This window comes from Montipora capricornis, chromosome 1 (genome assembly GCF_036669925.1).
Source record: "Montipora capricornis isolate CH-2021 chromosome 1, ASM3666992v2, whole genome shotgun sequence".
Lineage (NCBI taxonomy): Eukaryota > Metazoa > Cnidaria > Anthozoa > Scleractinia > Acroporidae > Montipora > Montipora capricornis.
In genome coordinates, this window is record NC_090883.1 from 1,771,128 (window position 1) to 1,798,627 (window position 27,500).

At 39.8% G+C, this 27,500-nt stretch overlaps 1 protein-coding gene across 4 annotated transcripts in view; it reads right to left on the reverse strand.

Annotated features, from left to right (window-relative positions):
- Positions 1 to 4,037: 4,037 nt before the first annotated feature.
- Positions 4,038 to 27,500, reverse strand: part of LOC138048280 (rho GTPase-activating protein 15-like) — a 61,250-nt gene continuing 37,787 nt past the window's right edge. For 2 of the 4 annotated variants that reach the window (XM_068895303.1, XM_068894763.1), the window contains exons 5-18: positions 26,839 to 27,021; positions 23,953 to 24,057; positions 23,293 to 23,351; positions 22,681 to 22,762; positions 21,165 to 21,269; positions 20,648 to 20,743; positions 19,408 to 19,462; positions 18,762 to 18,851; positions 17,280 to 17,384; positions 16,176 to 16,274; positions 12,255 to 12,332; positions 8,572 to 8,706; positions 8,013 to 8,118; positions 4,038 to 6,704 (exon numbers count right to left, since the gene is read on the reverse strand). In XM_068895303.1, the coding sequence (XP_068751404.1) occupies positions 6,533 to 6,704; positions 8,013 to 8,118; positions 8,572 to 8,706; positions 12,255 to 12,332; positions 16,176 to 16,274; positions 17,280 to 17,384; positions 18,762 to 18,851; positions 19,408 to 19,462; positions 20,648 to 20,743; positions 21,165 to 21,269; positions 22,681 to 22,762; positions 23,293 to 23,351; positions 23,953 to 24,057; positions 26,839 to 27,021 (1,470 nt within the window). In that variant the 3' untranslated portion in view covers positions 4,038 to 6,532. The remainder of the gene's footprint in view (positions 6,705 to 8,012; positions 8,119 to 8,571; positions 8,707 to 12,254; positions 12,333 to 16,175; positions 16,275 to 17,279; positions 17,385 to 18,761; positions 18,852 to 19,407; positions 19,463 to 20,647; positions 20,744 to 21,164; positions 21,270 to 22,680; positions 22,763 to 23,292; positions 23,352 to 23,952; positions 24,058 to 26,838; positions 27,022 to 27,500) is intronic. The other 2 variants (XM_068896661.1, XM_068896033.1) reach the window with 1 other exon arrangement.

Here is a 27,500-nt window from a genome sequence, read left to right on the forward strand (position 1 = left end):
TTTTTTTTTTTAAATACTTTTTAGCACACGAGACATAGAGAAGAACTAACCTCGTCCAAGGGTCTTGTACTCTTTATATACTCTATATTCCTTATATTTTGTATCGACCTCCATATCTTATTGTAAATAAAAAATAAGACGCCAACAGTGGTGACAAACATTCTAAACAAAGGCATGGTTTGAAATTATTTAACGTTTCGTATGCTTCGACATACATCTTCAGTAGTAAGCATATGAAACGTTAAGTAAATAATTTCAAACAATGCGTTTGCTTATAATGTTTGTCACCGCTGTTTACGTCTTATTTTTGATTATGCTTATACGGCCAAAAAACAGACTATTTATTGTAAATAGTTTTTCTACTTTAATGCTGTAATCATATGTGTGCTAGAAAGCGCCTCGTATGAGACTCGCCCCTTCACGCTCGCTCCTTTTAATTTGTTGTTGTTATCTTTTCCTCTAATTTATGAATGCCCGTATTGCAATAAAGCTGTTTAAAAAGTTAACTGAAATTGTGGAACTATCAGCAATAGGCTTTTTCATTCAATGCCCAGAGCAGGCTACTAATTTAAAGAATTGTTTGGTCGAGTGCATTTTCGTTTCCAGATCCCATCGTTTCTCTTATCCGGCGGGGCCTTTGCGTGAGAAAGCGAAGGGCTCTGGAGACAAAGGAAATTCAATTTTTATTATTGGTTAGCTTACCAATAATAAAATCCTGAAAAGGAAGTAAAAACAGCCGATTTGGCGCAAAGGCGGTCAGTAAAATGGTCAGTGTCATCGTTTAAGACTACGATATTACTTATTTCTTCTTTCTACTCGACACGAAGGGACACATTCTCTAAGTTGAGGCAGAGTTAGTAACTCTGGTTGAAGCCATTTAAAGCTTCACTAAAACTCCTCGAATGCAATGCATTTGAGGGCCGCCTACTGTATAGGGAAGATATCTGTTTACAAACATTGCTTTTTTTATTCAAATATGTCAACCACAGTAACAAAAGACTCTTTGTTTCGACAGCCAATAAGGCTCTGGTTGGTTCATTAATGACAATATAGGTGACGTATATATATATATATATATATATATATATATATATATATATATATATATATATATATAGTGAGTAAAAAGGAAGCGAGGACGGACAACTTCTGACGTTAAAAAGTTAAAAAATTAAAAATTTACTAAAACGTTTCGGTCAAAGACCTTCTTCAGTTATGACAACTTTTGAATAAAAACGAAACTTAAATAAGATTTGGGAGCTAACAATTACACAATACCAAGTGACAGCTGTCAAAAAAATATACAAGATTGCAAAAAAGAAGAACAAAAAAAGTGGTGCTAATTTGTACATGACAAAAAAGCTAAATTAGCGAAGCAAAAAAATTAACAAAACCCCTAGAGGGGCCCTTAAACAATATAAATCATAATGAGCTTCCCGGCCAGGGCCTTTGAGTTCAGCTAAAACCTAAGGGCCTGACGAAATCCAAGAAAAGGCCTTGGAACGGTTAATCATGTAGGAATGTACACTATGGGAAAGGAAACTAATTGTAACAAATTCTGTTTTTTGAATGAAATTCCTTCCTTTTATTTAAGCCGTGAGGAATGGTAGGAGGAATAGTAGGAACTGAGTAGGATATATATAGATATATGTATAGACTCCGGAAGTCCTAGAATCTGCTAGGTGATAGCGATTGAAACAAACGGCCGAAGTTCATTAAAACGAATCCAGAGTCAATAATTCTTCGCAACGCATACGTTTTTCCAGTTGTTGGAATAAAAATGTTCCAATCCCCCCGTATGGAACTCGAAGTATTTATCCTTTTTTATCGAACTGAATCAATCTTATGACCCATCATAGTAATGAGCCACTTATCTCTCTTCTCATCCGAAACTTGCTTGAGCAAATATCAAAATGAGCCAAGTTCTAGCCATTGATAAAGGTGTTACATTTCAAAATGACTGGCAATGCGATTTTAACCAATGGAAGTTAACTGATGTCAACGTTTACAATGACGAGAACACCTCACGTACACAATAGTCGACCTTAGCAGGACAATTGCCACCCAAACCAAGATTAAAAGCACAGCACCCACAAGTCTTTCAAGCAGAGCATCCGAACTAATGATAACTGAGAGGATGGGATTTTTCCTGAGTATCCCCGAGAAAAAAAAAACAGAAAACGCTATGAATATAACCACATCAAGTAGCAAACGAGCCACATTTACGTGTACACCTCTCTCGCGAAATGCGTCCGAGCAATATCTGCTCATGGCTTGATTGAGGACTGGAACGTTGCATCGGCAAATCAATCAGCGAAATAAAGCAAAATGGAAGCAAGGTAACGAATTTCGGCAGCTTCTGCAGGTACCGGAGCACAAATTACGTAAAACAAAGAAACAAAAGACAGAAAACAAAACAACTCCAAATAAAGACTAATCCCAAGCGACCAAAAACAATAGTTTTCGGTAACTGCAGGAAGACCCCGAATTTCGATGCGTGCTCTTATCAACACAGTCTAGATCTAAGTGACGGATCCCGCACATGGCAAATGGCCTGGTTTCCGGTTGTATGCTTGTTTTTGTGGTCTCATTCACTCAAAAGTCAACCTGGGCCCGGTTGTTCAAAAGCCGACTAACTTTAATCCCAGATAAAAAATTAACCAAGGAGTTAATTTCTGTTCTCCCAAATGTTGTTCAACGCTGATATTTGGCAAAACTTTACATTAGAGGAATTCAATCTTGAAAAACGAAAATAAGCAAAGGAAACTTTCACCAAAAAGTTGAAAACATGAAACAAAAGTTTACGCTTATCCTGGATTAAGTTAATCGGCTTTCGAACAACCGGGCCCTGGTCGACAACGTGAAGAGGTCCGTTTCCATAGCAACTGTGGTGCTGCATCGGTGGGGAATTGGTTCATTATCAACCGAGTTGGTAAAACTTAACTATCGCAAACATGATTTGTAAGCTTTCCAGCGTTAGCCTTTCGATTCAATTTAATTCGCTCTCAGGAAGGACTAACGCCCGAAATGCCAGAATGGTATACCTTCTCTTCAGGGTTTTATTGCCAGGACAGGGCGTATTTTTAACATCGTACTCCACATTGCCAGGAAAAGAAACAAATTAAACAATCATTTTAAAAAGTGGGAAAAGTTAATTAGGGTTTGACCAGTTCCCGACGTCAGTGGCTTCACCATGAGCTGTTTCTTAGAGCGTCGCACCGGTATCGCGAGGTCAGGGGTTCAAACCTCGTTGAAGTCCTGAAATTTTCAGGTTTCTCCCCGCAGTTGCTGAAATTGCGTTCATAACTGTGAGGATCATAGCTTCATTTCATATGTCATTTCATCGTTTAAAATCTTGAGAGGCCGGATCGAGGAGAAAATGGCGTCAAAGACTCACTCAGAATGCAATGCGTGTGTACGCGGCAGCATTAATATGCATTCAGCACGGCAGTTTCGGGCTTTCAGACTTTAAAACTCGTGTTTGCAGAGAGCGAGTTTCAATCGAGTGTCGTAAAACCAAAACCAAAGTAATTACTTTGGCCAATCAAAAAGGACGGAAACAATCCGGTAAAGCAATCAAAACTCGAAGTAATTACACGTAACCGACACAAAGCGCGGGAAAACGTGCACGCGCGAGCCACGAGTGGTTTTGGTTTCACTTCTGATTGGTTGAAAAAGTGGCGCGAGAACTTTGAACCAATCACTGAGTGAAGTACTCATAAACCAAAGCAGTTCGCTAATTACTTTCACACTCAATTGAAACCCGCTCTACACAATAAGCTGCATTTACATGCTGAAATTTTAAGCCGGTGAGCAAATAACGTCACTCTTCCCAAGATCCAACACTCTGAGTTTTGAACAAGAAACATGGCGGACCGTGAAACCCAAAAAGCTACAATCAAATTGATCAGCCTTTGGATAAAAAGCAAAGCTCAATATTTTGCCTGTCAGGTGTTAAGCAAACACTTTCAAAATCTGAAGAAAAAAAAAAACGAAGTGATTTTCGATCATAGTAGCATATTAAATGTCAACTTCTGTTTCATGAAACCAATTTTAATTTTCACAGAGATAGGCCAGCCCACCACACGAACTCCATGCACCCATTTTTGCGCAAGTCCAAGTACGAAGTGAATATTTTATTCAAATACCAAGTAAAACGAATGATAATTACCCCAATTTCTCTAAGAACCTAGACTAAAGGAACTCGATCACCCGTCAGTGTCACGCAAGAAAATACAATGAAAGTGCGCGAAAAGTTCTACACAAAATTTACATCATTTCAATTAATAATCATTGATTCATTCTAAGAACTTACTCAATAAGTCCCTCAAAATATATAAATTTAAGTTCATAGCGGATACAGGGCCTTTTTAAGGTAAATATATTAAACCATTATCTCCACTAACTTTCTGTCAAACCTTTTTTTCTCACCGTGAGGGCGCAGTGTATCACTATGCTTGATCCATGCGAAGAACAATTTGCAAGACAAAAATTGTCAAATTTTCTTTTTACCTAGATCAGTTTAGTACAATTTAACCAAGACCAAAAATCACAATTCTTTACTGTAAACGTCGCGATATTAACGCACTGAAAGACGAAACTAGAGAGAAGGTGCGCAGAGCACGAAAAGAAGCGTCTCCATCGAAACGCCTACTGCGCAAAATACTAGAGATCAATTGCCAAGACATACCAAACAACAGTGTCACAAAACGTTCAGCTGCGCAGAAAGAGTTTTGGAATCCTTCGCCTTTAAGTTCAATAGTAAATGTTTTAACAATGACAGGAAAGCGATATTTGCATCTTGTTTATGCGCGTGGATAAACGACATTTATTACACAAACACCAATGAAATATCAAGTGAGCTTTCGCGCGAAAATGGCACTGTTGCTATGGTTACATATAAAAACGCGCCTTTCGATTTCATTAGTGTTTATATCATATATCAATATTCTTCAACACTCGAAGAGAAATTTCGTTTCTCCGCGCGGCCATGTAATATCCTCTACAAACTAATAGAAAGAAATTGATCTGTGAGCAAAGTAAGCAGAGCAGGAGAATGGGAGAGGAAAGCCGCAGCTCCTGCCTATTTCCAGTTTCCCGCTCGACCCACTTTGGCTGCTGGGCTTCGTCACTACTTTATACTGCACAAAGGAGCCTGCAGACCGTTTCTCGAAAGAACCGAAACTTCGCTGTGTATCTTAAAAAGACGAGCTTTTAAAGCATCAAAGTACACAATCATTTTCCTCCTTGTTTCCCTGAAAGGACCAGGTTGTAAAAACAACCGGATCGCAGTTTCATAAAGGCCTGGCCAAAGGTGTTGGGCCAACATCATCCAACATTTTGCAATACGTTTGGCCACCATGTTGGACGATGTTGGACTTCGACATTTCTTTCTTTCCGCACTTTCGAGAAACGTGCCCCTGGTCTTCACTAAACCAATAACTCTACTTCACTGATACCACACCAGAAACTCCTCAAAAGACCTAAAGGCTCGCGAGAAAGGACTAAAAATAATTTTCCCGGAGTCTCGAGGTGTTGTCTCTCTGGTCTCAAAGTGAATCTTAATACATCAAAATTGAAATACTTTTAGTATTTTTAAAATTTATGCTTCTTGTTTCAGATATGTCCGGAATTGCAAGTCACGAGATACAAGCCCATATTTTCCCTAACTTGAACATAAGGCTTGTTTATCAATAAATTTTACACCTCAAGGACACACTGAAAGTTGACGCTGAAGACTCAGGAGATAAAAAGAGAAGTTTATCAAAAGCAAGCATGCGTTACTTGCAATCCTGGAATGGCGTGAATTCCTTAGCAAACATTTCTGCATCTTGCCACGTCCTCGTTATTTCTACTTTCTGTAATAAACACTACGAAAGGAAAGTAAATTGTCGGGCCGAATCCCGATCGGTTTTCCGTTCGGTGTAAACGTACTCTGGAGAAGAACACCAATGTCTGTCGCAAAGTAATATATATACAAAGACGTGCTGTCATCTCAAGCAGCCCCGATTGTAAACAGTAATAATTTTTGCAAATAGACAGTATTCATAAATGGTGGCCAGTAAATTATTATTATTATATAAGTCTTTGCCAAATCGACCAACAACCATCGTTCTAAAGCAACCTTTCGCTTGTGTTTTGTCCATGAAAAGCGATATTTCCTTAGCAACTTCAAGTAAAGCTGCTGAAAAGTTCCCAAGTGAAATAAAGGTGCTCGTCACATCGACTGCTTTCAAATCTGGCCTTAGACCAAAATACGTGAAATCAGCCCTAAGCTGAGCGGTTTCTCGTTCAACCGGAGCCTTGTTCAGTCAGTTTCTGACCACCTCACGTAGATTTTTTTGTTAAAAAGGTGGGTGGAGCCATAAAGATGATATTTACGTCGTGTAATCATCATCAAATGTCCAAAAACCTCTTCCGCTGAGTCAACAAGTGCTGACCCAAACTCGCTCATAGCCGTAGAACTTATCTTAAGGAAACATGCAAAACACATCTCTACCCTCTTACTACGTAATCCTACATAAGTGGACAATTATTTGAACACGTGGTCATATTCCAACAAAAGAAATTCTATAATCTGGTTTTGGTGAACCATGTTGACCGCAATGTCTCCGGAGTCGTATCGTGGCCACATCAGATTCGGCCCCCAAACGATGGCTAGATTCTGCGCAGTCATGCGATTTGCCTCGCTCTGTTCCATCAACCTGAAATCAAAACATAACGCAACGCTGTAGCAACTAATAGCAACGGCTGCGGAGCAAAGACTGTTTCTGTTTGTTTTCCACATAATCATTCCTGGCCCTGATTTCTTTTTTAGGGGGAGCAGCAATGGCGCAGTGGTGACAGCACTCGTCTCTCATCAATGTGGCCCGGGTTCGATTCTCAGGATCAGCGTCAGATGTGGGTTGAGTTTGTTGGTTCTCTACCCTGCTTCGAGATGAGGTTTTTCTCCGGCTACTCTAGTTTTCCCCTCTCCTCAAAAACTAACCTATGCTTTGAGATGAGTTAATTTGATTTGCTTTAGAGCGGTTTTCAAATTAGTATCGTAAAACCAAAACCAAAGTAATAACTTTGGCCAATCAAAAAAGGACGGAGACAATCTGGTAAACCAATCAAAACTCGAAGTAATTACACGTAGCCGACACAAAGAGCGGGAAAATGTACACGCGCGAGCCACGATTGGTCTTGGTTTCACTTCTGATTGGTTGAAAAAGTGGCACGAGAACTGTGAACCAATCAATGAGTGAAGTAATACAAAAACCAAACTAATTCACTAATTACTTTCGACACTCAATTGAAACCAACTCTAATTTCTGCTATAAAAAGTGTCCCCACTTAGTGTCGCAGCGCTACACAGACTTGACTCTTAAATAACGTTCATTATTATTAAAATTGTCCCCTGAAGCAAGTCGTGACGTGGAAAGCACGATTGGGGACATGGTTGAACGGTAAATCCACATTTTTATTCAATTCCCAGGCAAATGTCAACTCCAAAGCAAAAGTTGTTCAGAGCTTCGATAATTTAACCCAAGGTTACTTACCGACGTCGCATCTCAGTTTCTCTAATACCCCTGCGTCTTTGGCTTCTGGTAACCAGAGCCTCGGATCTTATGTCTGCGCATGACCCGAGGCTCTCGGAAACTCCATGTAGGAGAACATGCGCCGTAGGGTTTTTATAGCCTAAAATTGGCTATTTGAACATTTCGGCGCATGCTCACTACTCGTGCTGACATGCATTCACCAATCAGAGAAGCTTTTTATTGTTCTTCACGAAAACCAAAGAGAAGACACTTTTGTTTGAGGGTTCCCCAGAGCTCTTCTCTCCCTCAGTCATGCGCAAAAGACAGGAGCTCTGGGGTCAAGATTGGAATTTACGCTTGCGCAGCTTTGCCTCTGTCCTTTCATGTTTTTCCCTTTATCATTTTTTGTAACAACATGCATCAATCATTATGTAAAGAACATCAAGTGAGGCCTAACGCTCATCTACACATGTAGCATTATTGAACGCTTACTTTCTTAAGTGACGCAGCAGCAGTTTCAATGTCTCGCAATTGACTTTTGGCATCTGAACCGCCAACGACCTCATAGCAGTCAATTTATCTTTTCTTGTGCTTTGCTCTGCAAACAAAATTACACAACAGCAAGTTTACAAAACACTATCTTACACGACTTAAAAAGCAACCAGGGCAGAACATTAAAACTACGATAAATGCACGTCAACGTTATGGTGTCTGGCGAACTATAGAAGTGGTGAAAGGCAAGGGTTCTAGAGTGCAAACAACGTAAGGAGAGCAGAAAGTAGCATTCAACTAGGGGCCAAAACATTCTCACCATGCAACGCAACTTTTTCCACCAACGAGAACCGCAAAAACCAATCGCCCAATCGCCATCACCAGAGCGCACTTTCCCACGCTTTGAACAACTTACACGGCATCGAATTCTATTGGTTTATCTCGCTGCGCAAGCGTCTTGCGATTTGACAGACCAATTATATTGCCTTTGTTCTAACAGCTCTCTGAGGAAAATTGCTCTGTGAAGGATAACAGAAAACTGCCAAGGTTTTGAACTTACTTATAGCTGTAACGAAGCCACTGAAAAAGTCGTAAGGTATTAAAGGCTCTGGAAGTTCACGAAAGTAAAGCTTCAGGCTACCAGTAAGAGCGTGCACATCTTCGAATGGGGGTTCACCCAACACTACTTTTTCCTCTGCAAACAAACCAACAAACATTAGAAGAAAATTTCAAAAGTTTCTTAGTAAAACCATGAGCGTGACATGGAGTTCAAACCCCGTTGAAGTCCTGAAATTTTCAGGCTTCTCTACGCAATTGCAAAAATAATTGCGTTCATAACTGCGAGGATCATAGCTTCACTTGATTGCGTTCGTCATCGCCACACCTTGTCACGCAATTCCATCGAAAGACTGTTTGACGAAACGGAGGTATGCGTGACTGGCTGTGACACGCTGATCGAACACGCCAATGACGCGTCTTGGCCTCCTCAACGCTCACAATGAATTGCCTTTGCAACGGAACGGGAACGTCAGTTGACGCCGGGAGGGCGCTCTGAGGAGTCGCGATTATTGTCTAATTCGACTTCCTTAAAAGTATTGTTGCTGTGCGAGCCTTCGCAAAGGGTTACCTTCAGTTGCTAACTCAGCCTATTGTGTCCATTCAAATAGAACTTCCAGAACAAAATTCTCAAAAAAAAAACCTGTTCATTGAATAGAAAACTTGCTTCTAGCATTTAGTTTAAGCTCGCTGATAAAATCCTTCAGCGCCACGAATACAATACGAATGCAGAACCTTCAATAGACCTATTTAGCTTGTACGTTTTGTTTTCCCATTTCAGACCATGTGATGTTACTCTAAGGAACACTTTCTTTCAAATGTCGTCTTATGCACGTACATATGTACGCACAACTTAAAAAAACCAAAAGGAAAATTCCTTTGGGAAAATCATGTGGTCCGAAATGCGAAAACAAAACGTACAAGGTCAGGAAATTTTAGTTTTGTCAACGTGTTTCTTTAGAAATTAGAAATTTGTGTACAAGCTAAGGTCCCGGGCAAATGGCTTCGAATTTGTTGAACAGGAATGTTGAAACAGTTTGCTCCCTAGCGGTCAACATCGTCAAACAGCGTTCAGCAAAATCGAACCGTTGTTGAAGCAACACGAAGACGCACTATAAAAGGCGTTGTTGCTTCACAAACTGCTTTTGTTTGAATGCATTCAAGCGCAACTGATTAATTTAATTATCCAAGATGGTGATCAACAAACAGCAACACAGAGACAAAATCCCTAAAAGATATTTCTAGCGCAAGAAAAAGGAACTGGGGATTAAAAAAAGAATGACAGATAACTTTTTATGACATATTACGAACACATTACCATAAGGGGCCTTTTTATTGCACAAATCATCACAGAGCTCGGTTGCATCCACGGTTGATTGACGCATCAATTGCACGTGCCTAAGGCACCACGCCTTTTATGATGCGTCTTCGTTCTATTGGTTGACAGAAGGGTTGCAGCTTCTCTAGTAACTCCGAGATTAAGGCTTCATTTTCACAACGGCAAAATAGACCACACAACCCAGAATTTATCCGGCAACATTGAGATTTAGCTGAGAGAGTGAATTCCTGTGCTCCATTCGTTCTACAGTTCATTTTGGGGGTTATTTGCATTAAAACAATGGATATCCAGCAACATCGTTCCCAGGGTTCTCTCCTACTTGTCGAATAGGAGAGAACCCTGGGAAAGAGGTTGGGATATCCAGTTAACTGAAGCATGATTACAGTCTCGAGAGTAATAAGCCATTTCCGAGTTCATGTCTGCCTCCTCTTCAAAGCGAGTTTAAGTGCACAGTTTTTGTGATGGTAATTAGTTCTACTTTACGTATGAATGAAAACTAATTTTCATGAGAAAAACTTCGCACTAAGACTCGCTTTGAAGAGGAGGCAGACATGAACTCGGAAATGGCCTATTAAGGTGATTCCTTAGAAATAGAACTTGCCATAGATTTCCGACGAAACTTCGCACACTGATGTAACATGTCAAGGAGACGATAAAAATGTAATTTAGAAAAAAAAAAGGGGGGGGGGGGGGTCACCGTGCTCGTTTCCATGGGACGACGCTGACGAATACCGCTATTTCAGCTACTTTGACAACTACCGCGCACCCCCAATGTTGGACAAATTTAGGGTGCGTTCGATTGACAGTATTCCGGAATAGGAATGCATGGAATAGAAGAAAGAAAACCTACGGAGATTTACATAAAAATTGTCAAACACGTGCTAAAATGCAATTTTAAACATATCTTTTTTTATCCTTGTTGCTTAAAAATGCCAGGCATACCTATTCAAAGCATCACTCCACGTATTCGTATTCTGGAATAGGGTCAATCGAACGCACCCTTAGCTCGATTGTCTAAATGTCATCCGACGAAAAACGCCGAGCCTGGTATTATTCTATGGCTAATTCAAGTAGGTCACTGAAAAATGTATTTGAATACCTTTGAGTACTTAACACTCCAAAATAGATTTAACTTTAGTGTGGGCTGTTCGACTCAGAATGGTTCCTTCCGTACAATTTTATGAAATTGCCAAAAAATAGCTATCGATTTTTGCCGATTTTTTCACTAAACCATGAAGTCACCGTTCTCAGCAAATATATGAAATAAAAAATGGGGATCACCGTACTCGTTCAAAAGAAAATAGCCATTCCTTGATGGATTAGGCCCGGCATCAATGAAAATCCGCCATTTTATCAATGTGCCCGCGCTACTGCGCGCTCCAATGACGCAAGAAATTATGCGCAGTAGGGTTGCGCAAAGCAAAACCTGGGAATCACCTTGACTTGCATTATGGGATTGGGAAAATAGTCTATGACAAAGAATACGCCCACGTTGCGAGGAATATCTTTATCTATTGTTCTCATGATCGCGCGGTGGACTTTTACACTAACTGGCCAGTAAGGTGTTGTCCTTGGAATGGGAGGTTTTCACGTGACGTCATCGCCGCCACGCTGGCGGACGAAAACAAAATACAGGTGTATCTCTCATTAGATTCTTTTGTTCGTCCACCAGAAGTCGTACATTTCTCTATATCGTTATTGATGTCCTCCGAGGTTGGTTGAAAACGTCCTATAACTAAGCAGTATGTCACAGAACTGATTATAGAATAAGCCATTTCCGAGTCTAGGTGCGAAGTTTTCGTAATAAAAATTAGTTTTCATTCATATGTAAAGTAGAACTAATTACCATCACAAAAACTTCAAACAACGACTCGCTTTGAAGAGGAGGCAGACATGAACTCGGAAATGGCCTATTCAAACATTTTTTTAAGCGGCATAGGGCCAAATACGAGGGATTCAATCTCTTACTTTATAGACCTTATTCATAAATGGCGGTCACATATATAATTCTTTTGTCCACACGCAAATTAGCCTACCAAGCCTCATTTTAGAGCAAGAAATCTTTTCAATTCACTGTATGGTATCGAGGCTTGGTAGGCTAATTTGCACTTCGACAAAAGAATTATAAATTGACCGCCATTTATGAATAAGGTCTATTGTTCTCTTGCCTCCGGTAGCTTTGCCACCAGAGGCTTGGCAAGCAGTCACTTGCCTTGCCTTGGCAAAACAGTGACAAACGAGTGTTAACTCTCACTACCTTACAGCCAAAGTAAAAGGGTGATCCCGAACGAAAGCTATCTTTCCAGTGTAAACAGGGCGAAAGTGGTGAGTTACCGAAGTAAACTAACCTTGATCCACCATAATTCGGAGTTTCTGTACAGTGGAGACATTGCCACACACTCTGTACAATCCATCGAATGATAAACCTGAGAAAAAACGGCAATAATATCGCAGGTTACAAAACGTAAATGAATGTTTTAAATTTTTTCGTCCATTTCTTTGCGGCGTCAGCAAAACAACTGGGAGCTTAAGGTGGCCGTAAATAGTTTCTCATTTTTTCAAACAAATAAACATATTCTGTCCTTAGATACAATTAGCGTAATCATATCAAAACGAAATTTGGCCAGGTCATTAAGTACCCATTATAGATTTCTCACATCCCAATGGGCCTTAAAATCAAGATATACTGTTTTGTTTTTTAAACGGGACGGTGAAATCTTCCCTTTCAAGGTTACCAGATATTGTTAGAAATAACCCCTAAAATGTTTAAAATTCAACAACATCTGTAGGTTACTTTTTCAGAATTTTTTTAAACTTGACAAACGTTTTAAATTAATCTAAGCTGACATGCGAAAAATCGAAAAATCACCGTCCGGAAGCAGAGATATGAACGAGTAAAGTTGCAAAATCAGGAAAAATGAGGGAGTTACAAGATCACCCGCTCATTCGAGTGCACGCGCAAGTGGAGCTACAGGTCAGCACAAACGGATTTAAGTGGCCATTAAACCCGTTTGTGTACAATTCTCGTAGTTTTCGTGAATAGGAGATATCTATTTATATTCCATATACATAGGTACGAGAAGAAAGGTGAACGAAATTAGCGGTATTTGTTTATTCTGGTGACCCATTTTGAATGATGAGCTGACGCAAGCAGCTTTTAGAATTGCGTATGTGGCTTACGCGCGCGCGATTCCCTAGTATAGAGGTTTTGCACGGCAGTGCGAAAGTATCATTTCAGTCCGAGAGTGAAAGTGAAACCGCGCTATCGGGGAGACGTGTTGTCGAGGGGTCGAGCTTGGTTTGCTTTCTGTTTTCTCGTAAACGAGGTTGGTGACCTATCTTTTTTTTTTGGCATAATTTTATCCTCTTATTCCTCCTCTTTGTGCTGTAATTTTTTTTAAGTCCGAAAAAAAAGTTACAGGGAAAAAAGTATTCGTAGCCATCACTCAATTGTTTCCTTGAGATCACGCACCCGCGGAATATTTGTGGTCAGTGCCTTTTCATGACGTGTGCCCGTGCCATAAAACAAACATTAAATTATTCCTTTCGAACATTACAATACACCTGTTTTGTTATTTCAAGAATTACGTCAAAGCTGTGCTTCATGTTCCTGCGAAACGTAGCGTGAACCCATTGAACAAACTTGTCCTTAATAGATGAAGTCGCAATGATTAAATGAGTAACTTGAGCAAGCTATATCTCCCAAACGAGGTTGGTGACCTATTTTTTCAATTGCACATTTCGAGTCACCATAATGTAGGGAACAATTGAGAAAAGTTTAAAGAAAATCTTACGACAACTTCTAGTACTAAGTAATCACCTTAAGGCCTGGCTAAACGCACGCAACATTTTGAACGCAACATATCGATGTTTAGGTGCCCCAGGCCGCTGGCGCGCAACAAGTGGACCTAGCGCGCATGCCCTAGGGCAACAATGTTGCGTGAACGTGGTCAAATGAGTACAACATCATGCAACATCCAAAATGTTGCACGAGAAATTTGATCCAACATCATCCAACATGTTGCAACATATCGCAACAGGGTGGCCAAACGTATGCAACATATTGGGCCCAGCAATGTTGCAAGATATTGCGATCACAATAAACAGTGGTGGTGACAAGGAGTCACCTTGAAAAATTCCTCTCCTAATGTCCACCTGCCCGAGAGCCATTCTTCCTGATGTCAATACTGTCTTCCAGTTCACCATGCTGTTGCTGATTATAGAGATCATATTCTTGGCAGCCCCAACCATCTCCAGGCACTTCAGGATCCATGAATGCGGCACCATATCATATTGCTTTCTTGTACTCTATCCAAGCCATTGACAAGTTTGTCAACCTTCTCCGGCAGTTCTTCAGCATTGCCTTGTCTACAAGCAATTGATCTTTAGTTCCTCGGGATCCCTTCCTGCACCCCTTCTGTTCATCTGTTAGCAGTCCATTCCTTTCCAAGTGGTGGTATAACTTCTCTCCCGTAACTCCTGTCAAGAGCTTCCACATTATGAGAAGGCAGGCAATAGGGCACTCTTCGCTGTGCCCTTTTGTATCAAAGCTGTTCTCCCACTGTCCACCCACTCTGGTACATTCCTTTGACACATACAGTCTTGCAAGCATTCTTGCAATCTAGAGTGCAATCCTGTCAGTTTCTTAAACCAGCACCCCTGAACAAGAACAGGGCCGGCTGCCTTCCAGTTTGCAACCTTGCTCACTCCATTTCTAATATCCTGCACAGTGATGCTGATATCTTCTTGCACCTCTATCTGTTGTACTGAACTCCACCTCTACATCCTCTAGCCAAGATGCTCTCTCACTGTGACCGACTTCCTCCGACCAGATCTTGCTCCAGAAGGAGGTTGCTTCTGTGGGATCAGGTAATACCGTTTCTCCTCGTTCCTTTCCATCTAGTGTTTTGTAGAACAGCTTCTGATTGGTTCTAAACAGGTAGTTCTGTTTGAACTGTTGACATCTCGCGTCGTATCTTTTGATCTTAACTCCACCTGGCTTGATCTTCTGTTTCAACATGCCTGAGACATACAAAGTGCCCCTTTCCTCAAGATGATATTTTCTGTTCAACCTTTCCCCCTCTCTTAGTTTCAGTCTCATGTTTCCTCTTCGGGCTTCCTCAATCTTGCTCAGGTCTTTTCGCTAAGTTTCGATATTCCCCTTAATCCTTCTCTTCCAGAATGGCTCCTCAGTTCTTCTCCCTTTCCTCCCTTTTATCATTCCCATTCTTTCTGCAGTAACATATGCAGCTGCACACATTAAAGAATTCAGTTCAGTGATGTTGTGCGTCTGAATCCTTTTGACGGCTTCATTGAATTTTCCAACTTCTGCTTTCAGCTTCGTTCTTTTGCATGACTTCAGTGATGGTAATCCTATTCTCTGTTCTAGTTGTATAATTTCTAGGATCCTGTCGCAACGGGCTTCCAGTTCTGGGCTTATCTCTTCTTGTAATTCTTCAGCAGTGCAAACTCTGGGTTCCTCTTCACGTTGGTGTTCTTCTTGGGTATCAGATGTTGTTGCATGGTCTGGTGTATCTGTGGCATGGAGCTCTGTAGTTTCAATCTCCTGATGTTCATGTCTTACTCGTATGGCTATTTCCTCTTGCTCCACACTATCTAGCCACTTATTGTTTTTAATCTGGCGTACTTGATCAGCCAATCTTCTGTTAGTTCGTTGTTGATGTTACGGGCTTTCCATAGGTCTAGCAATCTTTTTCAGTACCCTTGCCTCTCTGGTTCACTCCTGATGTAACATTCAAACAACCGTTTGTTATCCTCCTTTGACCATCCTAATCTCTTCTGTCGTTGTTCAGAAGTAGCAGAATGACGACCGGGCCTGCGCTGCTGATCCACAGGACACCTGCCGGACGCGGCACCTTCACTACAAGCTCCAGTCCCGTTGACGTCGTTAGTGTGAAATTCAATATTTGACGTTCTCTCATCAAATGAGGTTGTTGTAACCCTAACACGGGTGGCTTTTGGGTTGTTGGCACTTGCCAAAGGTCCCACCCAAGACTCTGGTGGGTGGGAGCGTCCATATTCCCGTGGTAGGCTAAAGCAGCAACCTGTTCTACCCCAGTGCCCATTTATTATTATTATTATTATTATTATTATTATTATTATTATTATTATTATTATTATTATTATTATTATTATTATTATTATTATTATCATTAAGGATATACTAGGGAAACTAGGGACGGGACAAGTTGCGCAAGTCACAAATGTCAATATTGGGAGTTCTATTCAGGGAAACTTGAATCATTTACCTCTCTTTTCAATAGCCACAATGCAGCTACTGACGAACAACGGTACTGACGTCTTCTGTCTCTCGCATAAATGTCCAATATGACAACCGAAAACGCTTTCTAAAAATTGAAAAATAAGCAGTTTAGAGTTTTATCTCGACTTTAGAAAGCCAGAGAAACGAAGTTCTCTACCAATGCCTCTTTCCCAAACATTTTACACCCTTAAAACGCCAAGAAATGATATCTGCAATTTCTTAGCACATAACCTCGGTGACAGCACACCATTTCTCCCAGGAACACAGTAGCAGTAACCGGCTCAACGGTTGGCAAAGAAATGGCAAACATTAAAATTGAGGTCTGGCTGGCACCGTGATAGTACACAATTTCTATTGAAAAGGAAGTCTTCTTGAAGCCATTTCTTAAAAAACACGCTCTGTCAAAGTCTTGAATAGACCAAACAAAGTAGCCATAACGATTCATAATGTACATTGTGGGCCTTATTCCCGCGGCGACCATATTGGCCATAGACAATAAGATTTCGTACCCCGAGCCTCGAGTTGAAATGTTTGGGGACGAATTTCGGTGGGGTAAAACAAAAGTTCTCAATTCCTCGGGACTCAAACGTCGCCGAAGTGTGATTAAAGGGGCTAGGTCATGCTATTTTAGGTTATTTTTGTTTAATTTTGTTAATTATGAGCTTTAAACGTCAAATTGGCAGAGCAAGAGTCTTTCATTTGCAAAATCACGGACACATAACAACTGAGAATGATTTTCCAGCTTTATAAATGACATTTTGATGTAGACTGATATAAATATTATTTGAAAAAAGGTGGGCCGACGTTTTTCAAATTTACCCAAATTCAATCCATTTCAATCCTCTCCAGTTTTGTCCATCCATGTCACCTCTTGGCTTCCCTGTGTTTTGTTAGAGTTCTTCTATAGTTTTGAACTGTTATTTTGATATTTTAGTTAACTCTATGACCATTCGAACAGTGCTGAAATTGCCTAAAATTGCGTGACCTAGCCTCTAAGGCCCATTGAATATAACTTAGCTATGAAAGTAAAAAGACTGGCGGCATGTTTTTAAAATGGCACGTAAAAATACTAGTTTGTTTGTTTTTTTACCTTTGATGATTCCTTTCCTTTCCAACTCCTCGATAGGAGGTCTTTTAGTGAGCCAATTCCTCAATCGACCCCTGATGTCCTTATTCCCTCTGCTATCGTCAAAACCTTAAAAAGTCAAGGGGTTGCTTTCTATCACTCTTTTCACTGATAAACATGAGCTTACCTTCAGTAGTTCCCGGTTAGTTGTGGTGAAAACAAAAAACAAAAAGTTGCAGATCGCGTGATAGGATTTTCTCTCACAGAATTTCAGTGACGTCACTATCTCTTCTTCCCACGTCCCCTGGGAATGGGTGGTACCCAGATAATTTAGATGACTTTTGTGATTAGGCAGTGTTACGTCTAGTGATAAAGTCTACACACCCATCTCAATGATTAAATTTATTAACAAAAGTCTACGGCCTACTGCGTAGGCGTAAGTCTCTTGCCTTCTATAACTCATGTCCACCACTTCCCAGGCGTCGAGTTATTCAGTGACGTGTTTGAAATGGCAGGGTCTTCTGCCGCAAATCCCATTTCACTTCAGTCTTACTACATATAGCATAGTGTAATGCTAGCTTTACACTATAATAATTTTACTGCAACGACCATTTAAAAATCCATAACAAGGACATACCACTTGTTATTCATTACTGCCTTTGTTACTATGTTTTTTACGGAGCAGTGGTGAGAGCACTCGCCTCCCACCAATGTCGCCTGGGTTCGATTCCCAGACTCCGCGTTAACATGTGGGTTGAGTTTGTTGGTTCTCTACCCTGCTCCAAGATGTTTTCTGATACGAGTTGATTTGAGTTCTGCGCAGTGTCCCAGCGCTAATTAACAATTAGACCCGTAGCCCTTGGGGGCGAAGGGTCTAATTGTTTTAGTATCACCCAACTAGTCGGACAAAAAAGGCAATAATAAAGTTAGCAAATGCAAGTAAAAGAAATATTTATTTGGGAATGAAACGAAAGAAAGCGTCACGCTTTTCGCTACTCGAGGACAATAATACTCCTCTCGTAGCGTAGCCAATCAAAATGCAAGATTTGCATTAGTCCACTAGTTGGGTGATACTAAATACAGTTTAAAGTACATTAGTATCACCCAACTAGTGGACTAATGCATATCCTGCATTTTGATTGGCAAAGCTACTAGAGAACTATTAGTAATAGTCCTCGAGTAGCGAAAAGCGTGACGCTCTCTTTCGGTTTATTCCCAAATAAATACTTCTTCAACTTGCATTTGCTAACTTTATTCTTGCCTTTTCTGTCCGACTAGTTGGGTGATACTAAAACAATTAGACCCTCCGCCCTCAAGGCCACGGGTCAATATTGCGAGTTGAGTCGTCCGAGACTCGCTCGATGAGTTTCAGGCTGAAGTCTTTGAAGTGAAGTCATCGACTTCCCAACACTGACATTCCATGGGGGTTGTTTCATTGGGACTTAATTTTCCGAAAGGTTTTTCTATTCAGAAGGGAAAAATTAGAGGGATGAAAATTGCATGTACCTCTTCTGCTGCCAGTGCGCATTAGTCTGTCTTCAGAGTTTGATGCTGATGGATCGTCTGAAACGTTATCAGTTTCATGGCCTAGAAGACCTGAATCATACGGACATTCTTCTTAAAAGGGCTGGCCGGCTATGTCGTGCTATTTGGGTTTGTTTTTGTGTGAAATGTTTAATACCAAAAGCAATGATTGATTTTATTTATTTATTTATTTATTTATTTATTTATACTGAACATTTACAAAATAATTGACAATCATTCCACCAGCAAGCGCAGGATATGAGAGAGTTCATAGACAACGAGGCACCTTCACCTTGATTAAGTTGGTATAAACCGGTAAGGCAACACACCTATCGCAGAGTTAGCTACAATCAATTTCATGTCCTCTACCACGTATGGAATAGATATCATTGTTTTAGTAAATTGTAATAAACTCTTGTTTCAAGTTTATGAAAACGACTGATTCAATCGATTTTCATTACCTTCTGAACGCTTGGACACTTGGACCAACCGATAAGCAATCAGATAACCAATAGCCCACGACTAATAGCCGTATGACCATAATATATAGAAGATATTACACGGTGGCGAGAAGATATGAATTTTATGACAGAGGTACACAGGAAATGGATTAATGATCCAATATTACCTAGAGAAGATTGATTCTGCCCTGTAAAAGATGCTGGGAGAGGCTCCTCCTCATTCTAGGAAGAAAAAAAAAATTAATGCTCCATAAAACATAGTGCAAATTGATGTTCTTCCTTTTCAGAAAGCTAAATTATGGGATATGTTTGCAGGTGGCGCTCACTGATAGATTTGCACAGACTACCAATCACTGCATTGCATCGAGACTCCATCACTCAAGAGTAAAATTTACCCAAATTGGCCTAGTCCCCATCACCGTCAGAAACGTGTCTATTTTTAAATCAAGTTTTGCGGGAAAACAAACAATAGACCAAATCGGCTAACTCAATGTTGTACCCAAATCAAACCATTTGGAAATAAAACGCTTTGTTCAGGTTTTTCCATTTGGAGTTAGGATGGCTTAGTGGTTATCAACAGTGCCTTCCACCTCTGCGACCCGGGCTCAACTCTTGGCCCGGGATCGTATGTGGCTTGAGTTTCAGTCGATCTCAATCTGACTCCGAGGTTTTTCTCCGGGTACTCCGGTTTTCCTCCCTCAGCAAAAGCGACTCACAGCCTATTCCATCAGGCTGTGCTGCTGTGCTCCGAGGTCATCCATGGGTCGTGTTCAGGAGCCGAGCGCCTAGCCGGCAGCACAGCTCCTTCGGTCCGATCTCGTTGAGTCGCGCCCTTAACAATTCAGTCTCCGACTGCGAGAAAGGGCGATTAGCAGGTCACGTATTATTATTTTATCATTTAAATGTAAATGCTACATTATAATAAAAATACCATGCACAAAAGATCTTAGCCACGGGAGATTTGAATTGAGTACAGCATTGAGTTAGACGATTTGGTGTATTGTTAATTTTCTCTTGAAGGAGTCGAGAGTTTCCGACATCAATAAATATCTATTGAAAGTTGGATGAAAAAAGGAAGATTTTTGAGTAGGCATGTTTGTTTAAGACTGAGCTAATACCGGGTTCTCCAGAAGCTCCGACGACCAGCGAAAATTGCCATCTACTCGACTTGGGCGCATCGGCTACTCAGGGAAAATGTACGTGCATTTTTTGGGCCAGCTTGGCAAGGAAAGTAATTTTCGCAGGCTACCTGAAATTTTTGTCCGTCTCCTTCAAATTTTCGTGAGAACCCTGAGCTAATAGCATCCTCAGAGACCCAAGATAGTGGGAGACAGAAGACTTCTCAGCTCCTCCATTATCTGCTCTTGGGTCCCATTGGGCTTTAAACTGCCAGTGATGTGAACTTACCAGTCTCTTTATCACTCCAGCTATGGCACTGAACCAGTTGATAGATTCCATGTTATGATCATGCTGAAGGAAAAACACTCCAGACAATGCTTTGATCTGAAAACAAAGAAAGAAACAAACAGTATATTTTTTAAATTTTAGTTTCAACTCTTGAAACACAGTTGAAAACCCATAGGATGAACTTGTGCAAGTTATACCCATCAGGGAAGGATGGCCAGGCATAAGACAATTGAGCAGAATCTTTGTACATGTACTTGTAAAAATCAGCAGAGAATTCAAGAACAAGAGGTAAAATTCCATAACGCATGTAATTCGCCTGGCATGTCTTGCAAAAAAGACAAGAAATTAAGGCCACCTTTGGAATAATGTTTTTTTTTTGGTCAGTCAACACATTAAGCACAGCTGGCTACTTACTGCTTGATAATGGCCAAAAATTCTAATTAGCAGAATCAGCCTCACACACTCTCTCTCTTCAAATCATAAAAGTGTTATGGGCCGATTAAGTAAAAAAGTATACCTGGAAGGAATTTTTCTTCTTGGTTATTGAAGGAGGGGCCCATTCTAAAGAAGCACCTTGTAAGGGACAGGTACTCTCTGGTTTGCCTTGCGGAAGGCCAGGTTTCTGCAAATACAACAATAGAGGGATGTATATTAAACCCCAGACTCCCAGGCGTGAGACTTAATACAGGGGTTTCATTAAATTTTAAAGTAGAAGGGACCTTGTGATAGAGTATATATATGTAGTCTGGCTTTTGATCTTCAGACCTCTTTTAAGCAAAGGTGGGTGCTGTCTGTACTCCGCTCAGAAGGGTGCTAGTACCCAGGTCCTGGCTTCTAATAAAACCCCGCTTAATAGAGTTTACTCTGCCCAATGCCAGACCAATTTACTCATCAATCAAGGTGGGTTCAGGAGTCAAGGGTTAAAAGCAATGCTCAGCTGCTGAAGTTACCATCAAAGATCTCATCAACCCAAGATACAAAATTCATATTTCAACTTCCACAGGCATACATTGCTGTTAAGTAACATACAGTGAAGACATTGTAGTCATACACAATAGCTATTTAAAGATTTCATCTTACAACGCCACGTACAGAAGGTAACATTCAACTACACAAAGTCATAACCAAGGGGCCGGTCGAACATCACTTAAAAGGGACAATGATACACCTGTACAATCACGTGAGTGACTTAAGATATCAACGCAGCAGACTAGGATCCAAACTACATGTATCGTACACCTCAGAGAGTTAGAGGTCCAATGACTGTTTTCAACAAATCACATTGCTCCCACTGCTGGTCCAATATTAATTTTCTTGACCAGATGTTGTCCTGAATTATCTTGCATTAAGATAGTAAAAAAAAATCTTTATGAAAACTCATTTAAAACTCTATAATCTAAATGGGTGCCTAGCATTGATTACCCTGATACACATGTTTACCTTAGAGTGAGAATCAGGTCATTATCCTTTTATCCTGCACATTTTTGTGCAATTTTTCACTGAATTTCAGAACAACCTTCAAAGCTTTCTTCCGCATTACGGTAAATCTCTTGCCAACCAAGTTTCCTTAAGACAGTAGTGGGACAATATCAGCCCAATATCGGCCAGCAGATTTCTTAACGGATCAGGGATGGTGTAGTGGTGATTGCACTTGCCTCCCACCAATGTGGCACAGGTTTGATTCTGGACTCATGGTAACACATGGGCTAATTTTGTTGTTGGTTCTTTACTGTGCTCCAAGAGGTTTTTCTCCGGTTTCTCCGGTTTGCCCCTCTCCTCAACAACCAACATTTCTACATTCCAATTCTATCGGATGCAGGCCCACCCTGAAAACCACTTTCGCGTGAGTGGAGCTTCCTGGGTAAATATCATCAATATTATTAAGTGCACTGTTAAGGACTTGGGCTTATATTCTCCCAGTATGGTCAATGTGCTTGCATGGTTAGTATAATAAATAGATGACAGCAAGCATATTATATTCATACAGTATGTATATGTAATGATAACATCAAATATTGCTTATTTTTCTCTACCTGGGCGGCTGCTTTTTGATCCTTGTAAAACACTAAATTTGTAAAGAATAATGTAACGTATGCTGGTGTCCATGACATTTTCCTAGAATCCAAACATAAAAATTCATAATAATTTATTATTAGTGCATTTACTGTGCCCTTCAATGATTAACAAATAAAGAAGCCTTGCCTGTGATCCGTTCTGTTGTGAAGCACACAAGAGAAAGATAGTACACAAATAAGTGTAGGGACAACAAAAGAATGATGTAGTAGTTTGAGTGTTTTGCCGACTTCTTGCTGTCTCTACCTGCTTCCTAAGTGCTTTACAATGGAACAGATCACAGGCGAGGCTTCTTTATTTGTTTTATAAATTTTTTTTTTTTTTAATTTCCTCACCCATTAAGCTAGAATTTTTGGAAAACTGCATTTTCCAAATCCTACAAGTGGCGTCAGCCCTGCATCTGTACTCAGTGATTAGTGACTTAGTAATAAAATACTGGGACCCAAGGAGACATGAAATAAACATCATTTTAATCTATATGAATCTAGTTTTGAATCCAAAAAGGTTGAAAGTTGCTTGAACGTTATTTTTTCTACGTTATTATTATTTCTATTCTTTTGTCTTGTACATACTTGCTTTTCTTTCCAACCAATGCTCTTTTAAGGTATCCTTGCTTCACAACTTCTTGATACTATACACATGAAAAACAATTTACCAAGAATACAATGTACCATTAATTATAATTATTATTTTTTTTGTTAGATCTTCTCTTTGTTTTTCACTGCAATAATATATTAATATCCTTTGCAATTTTAGTTCACAGAGCCCAGAAAATCTACCAATAACTCTAGCCAACATTTTTCTTAGATGTGAACACAGCTTACCATTTTGAATAGGCATTTTGGGCATACCTAAACTTGGAAGTATAGCATTCCATTTTAAAGCTGCCTTAAAAGTTTGTATCTACTGTATCTAAAAATCATTTGTTCATGTCTTATCCCTCAATCACTTTAAATGTAGGTACATGTACAGCATAACTCAAAGGATTATCCACCACCTACCCACCAAATATACCAGCCTGCTACTTAAAAAGTGCACAGGAAAAAGGCCATTTTAAAAATCATCCAGTACTTTTAACCCATTGACATCCAAACCGGCCAAAACCGGCCAGACTTAGTATTTTACTCTGTCTAACGCCAGACGATTTTACTCGTCAATGCGGAACCCCTGGGAGTTGGTGGGTTAATCACTCACTGAAAAACCAAGTTTCCCCTCTAACATCTGAGACTTACATAATTCACATTGTCTGTGCTTGTGGGAGTTGGAGGTGCAGGCCAATCCTCTCCAACTGATGTTACACTCTCTCTGGATTCAACTGAGAATGATCTCTCATGAAACTACAACAAAAAAATCAAATTGGTCATGGCAAACAAAAATGACAAAGGTTTGTGCATGGAAGGATGGAGGTCCTAGAATTAGATAGATACTCGGAGGCAAAAATTATAATGAACATTCTTCACTTTTAGTCACACCACAGTTTATGTTAACTTTCTAACTACTTTAATAGTGCGTGCAAGAGTAATACACAGAATACAACTGGATGCCCCCTGCAACCATGATTTTTCCTATCATGGCAGCTGGTACAGTCTGGAATGTTTTACAGAGTGCTAAGAAAAGCCTACTTTATAAATTAATATGAAGGGGATTCACCAATCACATGCACCAATCACAGCTGCTGAAAACCAACCAATCACAGTGGAGCATCCTGCTTAAAAGGTGACGTGTAACCAGTCGACCTCATCACCTGGTGAAGACCAGCAGTAAGCAGTGGAAACATCGCGATATACTTCACAAGTGACCACATCGTGAGACAAACGAGAATACAAGGATTCTTTTGTCACAAAAAGGCTCATGCATATGACAGATTTTTCTGTTTACTCTTTTGCTAGACTACGGTTTTCTGAGATAAAAACAATGTTATTGGAAAAATTCCATACCGATTTTCCTTCCGTGCGTTTTAGCCTTTTAAAACGTGGAATTTTCACTTCAGATTGGGTACAAAACTGTGCTAGTAAGGAGACTGGGGATAGCAGAACTGTGACGTCAAAACAAGAATGTGAGAAATTTTAGGGAGAGAAATTTCATTATTGCAACCAAATACAACGTATCTGAGAAGCAGTTTAAGCAACTCCTGATTCTAAAAAAAAGGAAAATTCGGCCACTGGAAAAAAAATCAATAATTAATTAATGTCATTCCAGTTTTGCTGCCACAGTTCTGCTATCCCCAGGCTCTCTACTAGACTAGTAAGTGTGGTTTTGTACCCCACCGGAAATGAAAATCCTGAGTTTTAAGAGGCTAAAGGACATGGGAGGAAAATTGGTATGGAATTTTTCTAATTATTGTTTTTTTTTTTAATCACAGAAAACCATTATGCTTCCATTGAGTAAGCAAAGGACCACTTTATAGATGCAAACTGAATGCAGAAACCATTGCCCTTGGATACTTCCTCCTGTCATGGTTTTCCATCCACTATCTTAACAGCCCAATGGTACAGTGTACCTTAATTAAAGTACCAGTATACAAATCTGTAGTCTTGGTAACATGAACTGCCATTTCAAAAACCAGCCTTAATGTAATCAAACGAATCTAGCACACAGTGATTTTTCACTTAAAGTCTCGTCACAGGTTCGAGGTGTCAGTTTTTTAAAACGTTCTTATTTTGTCAATATTAATGCAGCTTCATATGAGAATGAAACTAATATCACTTTAATCTATAGATATGAATGTAGTTTTGAATCCAAAAAGTATTCTTTTGTTTGAACATTAAGTTAGTTATGTTAGGTTCTCAAAGAAAAAACAGGTAACTAGTCCAATTGTAGAGGTTCAATTTTCAGATACAAATGTTCAGCCAAACAATGTCAGTGATCTTCCATTTATCACATTATCTGCATTTATTATCTTTGACCAGGAATTTAGACCAGGTATGGTTTGACATCAAACATGTCAAAAAAATGAAAAACCCTGACACACTTTTGTACATCAAACTGTATTAAAATAATACTCCTAAAAATTGAGCTAAGTTGGACAAAAACACTTTTGAGTGGCCAGGGAGCTCCATAAAAGAGTGACTCTTTAACATGATTATTATTCTACCAGGGCATGCTGGAGATGAAGTGACATACAACCAAGGAGGCACATAGTTCTGAGTCGTAACTACATTGTATAATCCTTTTATATCCAGCTTACCCCAGTAGAATAATAATTGTTTTATTAAAAACTCCAGGATCAACAACTCTTCCATGTTTATTTTATTTAATATCTGCCTCAGTCAATTCAGGTCCAAAACGGCTTTTGTCGGCCACTTTTTCTCAGAGCTGCAAAAATGCTTTCAGCTTGCTTTATTACATTCCTTTACCACATTAGGTAGAGCAGGTATATGAACTGATAACCTGTGTCCGGCGAGCCAATGAAAATGCTTGAAATCTGATATCCGTAGTTCAGTTTTTAATAATAGGTAATATTAATTATAAGGCCAAGACACCAATGAAAGTTGTCATGGTCAAGTCGTGATTTTGCCACGACACTGGAAACCTGCTTTTTTGTAGGGCTTTTCGAAAATTGGATGGATCTAAATCTTTCGCAAATTGATACTCTTAAGTCATAGTGTTTAAATTTCTGCAAACAAGCAATTTAAGAATGTCATAGTATCGAACCTATGACAAGACCTTAAGTTGTTGCAAAATATTTCAAGACATGGCCTGGCCAGAAACAGCCTCTTTAAGGACATGCAGGGACCTTACTATCCACAACCTCAACATTGAAAAGAACACCACCAAGTATTACAATACTTTTTTGTCACTCATGGAGGTCAACCTAATAATAGTTATTACTAAGTATGAAGTGTTTTGCAAAGTACATGTACAGTACAAACAAGATCAAGAAAACAACAGTAAGAAAAGAAAACATAATCATCAATGTTACAGCAAGGAAAAACCTGTGAACAAGAGAATGGTAAAAGACCGAAAGTGTGAAACAATGAGAATGAGAAAAGAAATGAAATAATGAGAATGAGGGTGCAAAATGTGTAAACACAAGAAGACAATTTATGCAAGAAAACTGAGTGTTTATGGGTATGAGCCAATGAATGTAGCCACAATGGGTGATTTACAAAACTCACCGTGGGGGGAGGAGGAAAGCCGTAAGCAGCTGCAGGAGGAGGAGCGGAAAGATTTGTTTGCGAGCTGCATGGGCTTGATGTCAACACAGACTGACATTTAGAGGTTCTAAGACTGAGATTTGGCGAGCGTCTTCTGTATGTTACATCCAGTGCTTGAAAAGATGGTCGTGTGGCAGGTTCAACCTGCAGAAAGGCAGTGACAGCATTATTTTACAGCTCATGTGAACATGAATTTCTTTTACAGTACTTACAGTGAACAGAATTTATCTTACAATAGATGTAGTGCATTTACATGTAGCACTGCCAATTATTTTAATTACTATTAATTTTTATTATTGTACTTACAATGAACAGAAGAAATTAAGCTGAATGTTATTTTTAACCAAATAAAAGGGATGAATCAACAAAGGTATCAAAATGGCTACTGAGGTAGTCTGCCTTGCAAATGCGAGTAGGCAATGTACATGTGCCTGGATTTCTTGGACGGCTTTGATCGCATACCATAAACACTGGTAGATAAGCCACACCCCAAAAGCTCAAGATTTGGAAAAAAAACACATTTGTAAGAAAGTTCACTCTAAGTCACCTTGGATAGAGCATTCAATTTGAGGTCTAAATAAGACACAAATACACATCTTATTAGACTTGTGACAAATTGTATA